The sequence below is a fragment of the Pollachius pollachius genome (assembly GCF_949987615.1).
Source record: "Pollachius pollachius genome assembly, chromosome: 14".
Classification (NCBI taxonomy): Eukaryota; Metazoa; Chordata; class Actinopteri; order Gadiformes; family Gadidae; genus Pollachius; species Pollachius pollachius.
In genome coordinates, this window is record NC_136947.1 from 826,373 (window position 1) to 836,372 (window position 10,000).

A 10,000-nucleotide genomic window follows, 5' to 3' on the forward strand; every position below is an offset into this window, starting at 1 on the left:
CTTGTTCTTCTCCGTCACGTTGATGTTGGCTCCGCCCGACCTCAGCTCCCTCTCAGTCACCTGGGAGTCCGGACGGCGGGCGCCCCGTCGGGACGCACCGGGCCGACAAAATGAGTAGCCTGAGAGCGCTCTGACGCCGCCCGCCCCACGCACCGACCCGGGAGGAGCCCCCGTCCCCAGAGCCGGAGGTCTGGGGGGCCGATCGGGGTCCCACGTGCACGTAACGCTGTCACCCCGCAGACGCCTCGACGCCATCCTGGACCTTGATGGTTCCGCGTCGGGTTTCAGCGAGCGGACCAATCACAGCCCTTGCTGCTGCGGCGCCTCGACGGAAGGTTAACATTTTCGGGAGGCGCGCGTCAGGCCCTTGCGGCGGACGCAAGGAGGGTTCGCAGGGACGCGAGGGGGGTCCGTAACCCCCTTGCCTTGCGCGTACGTGGGGCCATAATCAGCCCTGAAGGACCTCAGCATTTACAAAAGAGGATTTTGTGAATTTCCCTAGTCTGAATAAACTGGAGCGAGGCATAACCAAAATAGACGGCCGTGCGGCCTGCGGGTCGCTGCCTTGTGTGTTTACAAGCTCTCCAACACCCACACACTCACCTGCTTCCAGCTGCTTTATGCTCTGTATGGTAGGACCTGTTCTGAAACAGCACCACAGAGACGCCGGCTGGCAGAATCTGGCAACGCCTACAGCTCTACCGTCCTTCTGTTCTGTACGACTACAATGACGGACATGGCTCCCGATTCAGGGAGAGAGACTACAGGCCAGCGCCATGAATCCACCGAGTGCACCCTTTGAACATGAGCAGCGCGTTCTATGAAAGCATGCATAGATGGCATCAACCACACAAAGCAATTTCCCCCCCAAGAGTTAGCCAGCATTAAGCGTCTGTGAATGAACATCCTTCTCGGTTTATGACCATCTCATCCCTGATTGGATGCTTTGGACCACGAAGGCGTCTAAGGGCCTCTGACAGGGACTGGGCCCTTCTGTCATTCCGAGCTCATTCTCTGTGTGTCTGCTGTGATTGCGTGATTATATGCGATTATATATTATATATTTATTTATTGTAGTTGTCACTACTATGATTATTTTATGCAGCGTTGGATTGTGTGTGTACGCTTCTTTCAAAGCGCATCAAAGCACATAAAGACATTAGTGTATTGAGGGGTGGGGGACTGTGAGACCTGCTCAGCACGCCGCTGCAGACTGACCTGGCCGAAGACCTCCTCGTTGACGGTGAAGGTAAGCTCCAGGACCTGCGTGATGTCGTTGTCCTTCATCCACTGCAGCGACTGATGGAACTCCTCGTCCAGATACTCCAGGTCGCTGAGGTCTGTGGCGCTGTGGGACGCACAACACGCAGAGAACACACAACACACACACACACACACACACACACACACAATCATATTACAGACTGAATGAATGGTCATGGTTTACACAGCTTTGAAATATTAAATTATAGTACGAGTACATTTGACACATTTTGGACACTTAAAGTTTCTGTAGGTAAGATTTAAGAACTATACTTTTAGTGTAATTAGTTAGAAATGCCATAGCCACCCGTCAGCTATAAGTGATTGAAATGAACTGTCACTATACCTAACGCTGTATCAGATCCAATCTGTCAATCACAGGTCCATGAATGCAAAACGTATAAATGTTTCAACATTTCGCTCTTTTCAGATCTCTCTCTTTACATCTCTCCAACCTTCCCTACAGCAGCTTTGACAAACGGTTATGAGTCATGTTTCAGAGCGTACGTACAGTCGCAGCAGCGCTTTATAGAAGGGTCTGGTGAAGAAGGCGTCCAGGAGGTATTGGTGGATTAGTGCCAGGCCCAAGACCCGACCGCTGAAACGAAACCTGGAGAGAAACAAGCAAATGTTTAATAAGGGCTGGATGTGCTTTTCCATTTTGGCAGCAATAGGATTCAGGTTGGCAGATGGAAAAAACATTTAAATTTGATGATTAGGTTTTGTGGCCACTACTAACGATTGATCACTCATTTAGTTGAACTCTTTGCAACAATACAACTCTCTGGCTACACACGATTGACAAAATAATTATAATAAATGGGCAGAACAGAAAGTGTACTGGACTCTCTAACTATTAATATTGTTTTATACATATTTGATGTATGTATATATATATATATATATATATATATATATATATATATATATATATATATATATATATATATATGTATGTATGTATATATATACATACAGACACACAACTAAAATATAAGAACAGGGTTAGGGTTTCAATATATATATGAACTTTCAATGGATTTAGATATTTTTCATATATATATATGCGTGCGTGCGTGCGTGCGTGCGTGCGTGGTCTTCTCACCATTCCAGCTGGTTCTCCACGAAGGCTGACATGGGGCTGATCTGAACGGTGTAGGTGTCGTTGGCCGAGTACTCAAACAGACCATAATACGGGTTGAAGAGCTCCTGGGACAACAGGAAGAAGAACTCCCTGGAGGGCCCGCTGTAGTCCAGCCTGATTGGTGGAGAGTAGGGATGGGCGTGAGGAATCGATTACTCGAGTACCCCTCGTTACAAAGGGGACCTAAACCAGAGGTGGTGGATCCAGGTGTTGGGAGAACGACTCACCCTTCCTCTCCGATGAAGGTGATGTAGAGCTTGTTTCTCTGGAGCTCCTTGCGGGAGTAGGCCATGACCTGGTTGAACGTCCCCTCCAACAGATTGTCCCGGCGAACCATTAGCCTGAGAAACAACAACAGCAACAACAACAACAACAACAACAACAACAACAGTAGCATGAGTTGGACAGGAACACTACAATATCTGGCCCTTAACGACTGAGTTGGATACGAATATACAAAGAGGTTTGGGGGTGTGCCCGGTAACAGATGGTCTAGCATGGTTCTACAGTGTAGACACCAGTGTTGAGGGCTACCATGTCAGTCAAGCAGGCAAGTTTGCAGCGTGCCTGACTTACATGGTAGCCCGCAATAATGGTTTCTTAACAATGTGCATGCGTAACTGTGCGTGAGTGAGTGAGTGAGGAGTGAGTGAGAAAGAGAGAGTGAGAGTGTGTGTGTTTATATGTGCGCAAGATCATCCTAATCATACCAAAGCACTAACAGTCCCTGCAGTGCCCACTCTGGCCACTAGAGGCCAGAGTGCACTCACAGGGTGAGCTCTTACTTGATCTTCCCCGGGCCCTGGCCGTAGCCCTTGGCCTCCAGCTTCCTGTAGAAGTTCCTCAGCTTGGCCTCAAAGTCCCGTCGGTAAGGGGCCGGCGCCCGGGCCCTCTGGGTGCCTGGGCACACACACACACACACACACACACACACACACACACACACACACACACACACACACACACACACACACACACACACACACACACACACACACACACACACACACACACGTATATTAATCCACCGTTTGCCTTCATAAGGCATAAGCCACTGGTCTGCAGGTTGTGATCCATCAGATCATCAGCGGTGGACACGCCCTGACTGTCATGACGCTGACGCAGCTCAGCTGGGCCAATCAGAGGCCGGCGCTATCAGACCTCAGCTGGGCCAATCAGAGGCCGGCCCGGAGCCATCAGACCTCAGCTTCAGCATTCAGCCGAGCAGTTGTTGTTTTTGTTTAACATTTTTATTAACAATATGTCATAATGAACTCTTTTTTTTAACAACATTTGACATATTCGTATATAAAATATAACTCATATTTGACATTTGACACAATATTTTGACCCAAAAGAAGGGTTATGTTGTCCATCAAATAATGAGCAAAGATACCTTCCCACCCCAACCCACCCGTCCCAGCTTATCCCTCTAAGCCCAGATCTCAACAAGAATGACTATTGAAGCGTTTGTCCAAAGAAGGATTACAGAAGCAGTTTTGAAACGCACCAGATGCCTTTCTACGAGCGTCGATTGGAGACGGTGTCACAGGGAGACACACCCACCTTTACAGGGAGACACACCCACCTTTACAGGGAGACACACCCAATCTTTACAGGGAGACGGACCCACCTTAACAGGGAGACAAACCCACCTTTACAGGGAGAAACACCCACCTTTACCGGGAGACACACCCAATCTTTACAGGGAGACACACCCACCTTAACAGGGAGTCACACCCACCTTTACAGGGAGACACACCCACCTTAACAGGGAGTCACACCCACCTTAACAGGGAGTCACACCCACCTTTACAGGGAGACACACCCACCTTTACAGGGAGACACACCCACCTTAACAGGGAGACACACCCACCTTAGCAGGGAGTCACATCCACCTTAACAGGGAGTCACACCCACCTTAACAGGGAGACACACCCACCTTTACATGGAGTCACACCCACCCACCTTAACAGGGAGACACACCCACTTTACAGGGAGACACACCCACCTTAACAGGGAGTCACACCCACCTTTACCGGGAGACTTGCGGGGCGACGCCCCAGGAGAGCAGTGAGGGGAGAAGGAGAAGCCATGTTGGAAGGACGACGGGACGAAAGACATGATGTCCTCCTCAAACAGACTGGAGAGAGAGAGAGAGAGAGAGAGAGAGAGAGAGAGAGGGAGAGAGAGAGAGAGAGAGAGAGAGAGAGAGAGAGACTATGGAACTGTTTGGGAAATCTCAATGATTCTATTTAAAATTGTTGAATAGAGAAAGTTAACAAAAAGCTGGATGAAAAGCCCTGTGCAAACCATGAAGGGTGTACAGCACCTTGTGCTTGAATTCAACAAGTTATTAAGTGTTCATCTTGTTTGTTCGAGGTTCCATTATATCCGATGCTATTCAAATACTGCAATGACATACTGAAGTCAAACAATTATGGAAAACCCTTAAGTATGCCGACAAGAGTAGTGTGCTTCCATGGGTACTAATTAAACTGGGGTTTTAATATCCATCGGGTAAAATTGAGGAGAAGTAAATCATAAAAGCACAGGTGGAACTATTATACCTTTGCCATTATTATACCTTTAGGACATCTTTAGGACGCAATTTTAGCATTTCAATATTAAAGAGTAAGAAGAAACGTAGCAGGGTCAACACTAAAGCACCCTGCTGTGTCTGCCGCGGACATGGAGGTGGATTGGGTGACGAGCGAGAGCAGGGACAGAATAGATCGGCTTTCAGCACCTCAGCAGAATGACCAGGTCGGCATCACAGGACAGCCGCTCAAGGCGCTGAGTTCCTTCTGTCCTGATGTAGTGGATCTTCTCCCTGCACACACACACACAAACACAAACACACACACACACACACACACACACACACACACACACACACAGGGATAGTTGTGTCATTGTGTTTCCAGGTTCCAGGATTACATCTGATGAAATCCTCAAATCATGTTGATTTGATATTGTGGATTGACCTTTGATTGACACTGCTTACCGTACTAATAATTCATGGGGTATAAAGAGGAGTAAGGGGTTACCTGAGGGAGGGGTTCCTGGTCAGAGCCGGCTGGCGGTCTGTCAGGATGTCCAGGATGCCGGGCTGACGCAGGAACGCCACGATCTTGTCGTTGTAGGCTAGGTGGGGGAAAGAAAGCACGACGTCAGCGGTCGAGATGAACAGACCTGGCTCATTGATCTCATGAACCCTTCCAGAATAATGGGTTTGTGTTTAGCAACCCATTCATCGATCCTTTCACAAACGGAGTAAATGTTGTGTAAACAACACAAATACGTACAAAGCACCGCTCCAGGGAACGTTCAGTGAGGAACGTTCAGTGAGCCGTACCTCGGGGAACGTTCAGTGAGGAACGCTCAGTGAGCCGTACCTTGAGGAACACTCAGTGAGGAACGTTCAGTGAGCCGTACCTTGGGGAACGCTCAGTGAGGAACGTTCGGGAAGGAACGCTCAGTGAGCTGTACCTTGGGGAACGTTCGGTGAGGAACGTGCAGTGAGGAACGCTCAGTGAGCCGTACCTCGGGGAACGCTCAGTGAGGAACGCTCAGTGAGCCGTACCTTGTGGAACGCTAAGTGAGGAACGTTCAGTGAGGAACGCTCAGTGAGGAACGCTCAGTGAGGAACGCTCAGTGAGCCGTACCTTGGGGAGCGCTCAGTGAGGAACGCTCAGTGAGGAATGTCAGTGAGGAACGCTCAGAGAGCCGTTCAGTGAGGAACGCTCAGTGAGGAACGCTCAGTGAGGAACGTTCAGTGAGGAACGCTCAGTGAGGAACGCTCAGTGAGGAACGCTCAGTGAGCCGTACCTTGGGGAGCGCTCAGTGAGGAACGCTCAGTGAGGAATGTCAGTGAGGAACGCTCAGTGAGCCGTTCAGTGAGGAACGCTCAGTGAGGAACGCTCAGTGAGCCGTACCTCGGGGAACGCTCAGTGAGGAACGTTCAGTGAGCCGTACCTTGGGGAACGTTGTCCTGCTGCTGCTGCGTCCTCATGGCCGCCACCAGGCCCTTCCCCGACCGGGACATCATCCCTCTGCTCCGGGACACGTCGGAGGCCTAGCCCAGGGAACCACGCACGCCATTAACAAACACACACACACACACACACACACAGACACACACACACACACCAACACGTACATACACACGCACGTATGGAGACAGCTGTACGCGTTTAACAATGTTGCTTTTTATCATAATGTGATACTTTAACTAAAATATTAGTATACTCTAACCCACTGGAATTTTAAACAAAATGTTTATATAAATGACAATTTCAATAACTCACTTCATATCAACATCGATTGGATGGATCCCCCGCAGTAGTTCATCTAATGACGGAGCGACCCTTATCAAAGCCAAAGCATCTCGAAAGCTCAGTTTATTTTAATTTGTGGTTTTCGTTGTAGGTAAATATTACTTATTGTTTCATCGTTTTATTTTATCGTTCATTATTGCTTATTTGGCGTGGCGTCGTCATGGTGACCGTGAGCGGCGGAGCGGCGTACCTCTCCGGCGCTGTAGCTGCGTAGCCTCTGCAGGTGGCGCCGGTGGGTCAGGTGGTTGGGCAGCCGGCCGTTCTGCAGGGGGATGCGGGGGTCGATGAAGGTGGTCCCGCGGCTGTTGTGGTCCACGAAGAAGTTCTGGGGGGGCGCGCACGCAGAGGTAGACGGGACTTCATGTATGGATTGTTTATGTGTTTAATTGATCCGGCCTTTATGTGGTAATGACCGCGATCGGAACTCAGTGGGTCACGTTTTGAGACACGTGTTGACAGACACACAAAACACACACATAAGCACGCACAAGTAAGAATAAAAACTGCTCTCTAGGAGCAGAGATTCCCAACTGGGGAAACAATATACAGCAGGGAACCACTGGCGAGGGCGTGGTTCCCTGCCTTGTGAAACAACAACATTACAGCACGAAGGAGTCAAACACAACCCTCCAGATGAACTGCCTAACATGACCACGACTGTCATAGCCACACAACCAACCGTGACCCTGACCCCAGCCCAAAGGGGCGGGCCAGGGTCTGGGGGGTGCTCACCTTCCCTTGGGGGTCCGTCTTCATCTCCCAGCCCCCCGGCAGGTCCAGCTGCTGGCTGGAGAAGCGGTTGATGAAGGTGACCAGGTCGCGGTTGTGCTGGTAGCGCTCAAAGTTGCGGGCGTCCCGGCGGATCTTCAGGACCATGTGCTTGAGGCACGTGCTGTTGGTGAAGAGCCGGTAGGCGCCCTGTGGGGGGGGGGGGGGGGGGGGGAGGGGGTGTGAGACAGTGTTCTGGGCTCCCTCTGAGAGAGGCTAGAGAGGCCGCTGGGGTGTGCATTCATTAAATGGGTTCTTTTCTACAACAATTGTTCGCTTCTTGCATTTACAATTTGCATCTGTCCTAGACGGAATATCTCATAAAGGAATTGTCACGACGGGGGTCTTTTATGTATGTATGTATATGTCTGTGTGTGTGTGTGTATATATGTATGTATGTGTGTGTGCGCGTGTGTGTGTATCTATGTGTGTGTGTGTGTGTGTGTGTGTGTGTGTGTGTGTGTGTGTGTGTGTGTGTGCGTGCCTGTGTGTATGTACAGTATGTGTGTGTGTGCGTGCGTGTGTGTCTGTACAGTATGCGTGCGTGCGTGCGTGCGTGCGTGCGTGCGTGCGTGCGTGTGCGTGTATGTACAGTATGTGTGTGTGTGTGTGCGTGCGTGTATGTACAGTATGTGTGTGTGCATGCGTGTGTGCGTGCGTGTGTGTGTGTATGTACAGTATGCGTGCGTGCGTGCGTGTGTGCGTGTGTGTATGTACAGTATGTGTGTGCGTGCGTGTCTCACGTAGTTGGCGTGCAGCACGGTGAAGAACTCGGGGTGTGTGATGAACTTGACGGCGGGGCTCTGGAGCAGAGCGGCCAGCTTCTGACTGCTGGCCGGGGTGGGGGAGGTGTCCACAGGAGCCTCTGCACACGCACACACACACACACACACACAGAAACACAAACAGACACACACAAAGGCTCAAGATTAGGCTACGTTACAATGACATCCCGTTCACCACAAAAGATACGATACAATTTCATGTTGATGTTGACTTCATTTAAATTAATAATTTGCATGGCGATACACTTGACTGCATTCATCAAATAGTGCGGTACAATCGTACCGGCGTCGGACGATTTTTTCCAATGATTATTATTATTATTTTTTTTTTATTGTTTATATTGTTTTAATTGAGACTTGTCACATTTGTTATCATCATTGTGTAATTTTTATGATGTAAATTTAGGGAGCAAAAGCAGCATCGGCTCCAAATATCGGCTCAAGAAAATGGGTATCGGCGTACCGGTCGTCGGTTAAGGCTGATGGGAAAAAAATGGGTATCGGCCCTGAAGAATCCATATGGGTCGATCCTACCGCTGTTGTGGGCCGGGGGGGCGTCCGTCTCAGAGCTGTTGCTGAACACGGTGCCCTCACTCCTCCAGGCCCCGCCCCCGTTCTCCTCCTCCCCCTCCTCCTCCTCCTCCCCGCCGCCTTCTGTCGCCATGGTGCGCTGGATGCTCTGGTACCTGAGGGAACGGACACACACGCACGGGCACACACACACAGACACACGCACACACACGCGCGCACACACACACACACACACATTTTGTCCTTGTTTAAACATTGAAATACATTTTGCAATACTGTCCCACCCACGGGAATGAGCCATGTAAAACAATCCTGAGGAGAAGATATATAAATATACACACACACACACACACCCCTATTATACAGCACAACCCTGTGCTGGGTCCACTGACCTCTATACGCCAGCACGCACTTTGCTAGGCTAGCATGCTATTAGTCAATGTGCTAATATTCTACTCCTAACTACTAGCAAACGTGGTGCTGTTCAGTGTGCTAGCATGCTGCGGCATCACGTCTGTACTCTCGCCCTTTGCGTTGTAAATAATCATTCCTTTGTTGAAATTCTGCTGAATTGGCACCCGACATTAAAATAAGAAGCAAACTAAGAAGTTTAGCTTATAAAGACTAAATAACAACATTTCTCCGATATGAGAGGCTGCAAAAGATATAATCTCCTTTAAAGGTGACGTATTATACCCCCAGGTGTGAGTGTGTTTAGCTGTTACAAGCCATTTACAAAATCTGCCTTTTCTGACATCACAAGGGGGCGTGTCCTCCTAGATGTGTGACGACAGATGAGCAACGTTTGGTACAGTCCGCTGGGGAGGCTGGGAGACTGATCCATCCAGTGACCTTTAAACCCAGAGCTAGCTCCCCCCTGGTGCCAGTAGAGCCAGCGGCGGCGGCGGCGGCGGCGGCGGCGGCGGCGGTACCTCCGATTGAGCTGCTCCATCTGGTGGGCGGAGCCTGAGCGGCGCATGCCGTTGGGGGTGGCGGCGGTGGTGGGCCGCTGCCAGGTGGTGGTCCGGTTGATGTGGTCCACGTAGAACACACGGCCGTGGCTGTCCACGCGCGCCTCCCAGTCTGTCACCGCGCGCACACAGACAGACAGACAGACAGACAGACAGACAGACAGACAGACAGACAGACAGACAGACAGACAGACAGAC

The 10,000-nt window shown here is 50.2% G+C and overlaps 1 protein-coding gene across 1 annotated transcript in view; it reads right to left on the bottom strand.

Moving 5' to 3' along the window:
• Positions 1-10,000, bottom strand: part of hecw1b (HECT, C2 and WW domain containing E3 ubiquitin protein ligase 1b) — a gene marked incomplete at its 3' end in the record, with an annotated part of 26,703 nt that overhangs the window by 3,206 nt on the left and 13,497 nt on the right. Inside the window, exons 16-30 of the mRNA XM_079751607.1 lie at positions 9,764-9,914; positions 8,835-8,986; positions 8,259-8,380; positions 7,480-7,665; positions 6,938-7,072; positions 6,386-6,485; positions 5,458-5,554; positions 5,157-5,240; positions 4,441-4,550; positions 3,193-3,307; positions 2,635-2,748; positions 2,369-2,521; positions 1,775-1,873; positions 1,219-1,348; positions 1-60 (exon numbers count right to left, since the gene is read on the bottom strand). The exon at positions 1-60 is cut by the window's left edge and continues 87 nt beyond it. Of these exons, the coding sequence (XP_079607733.1) occupies positions 1-60; positions 1,219-1,348; positions 1,775-1,873; positions 2,369-2,521; positions 2,635-2,748; positions 3,193-3,307; positions 4,441-4,550; positions 5,157-5,240; positions 5,458-5,554; positions 6,386-6,485; positions 6,938-7,072; positions 7,480-7,665; positions 8,259-8,380; positions 8,835-8,986; positions 9,764-9,914 (1,808 nt within the window). The remainder of the gene's footprint in view (positions 61-1,218; positions 1,349-1,774; positions 1,874-2,368; positions 2,522-2,634; positions 2,749-3,192; positions 3,308-4,440; positions 4,551-5,156; positions 5,241-5,457; positions 5,555-6,385; positions 6,486-6,937; positions 7,073-7,479; positions 7,666-8,258; positions 8,381-8,834; positions 8,987-9,763; positions 9,915-10,000) is intronic.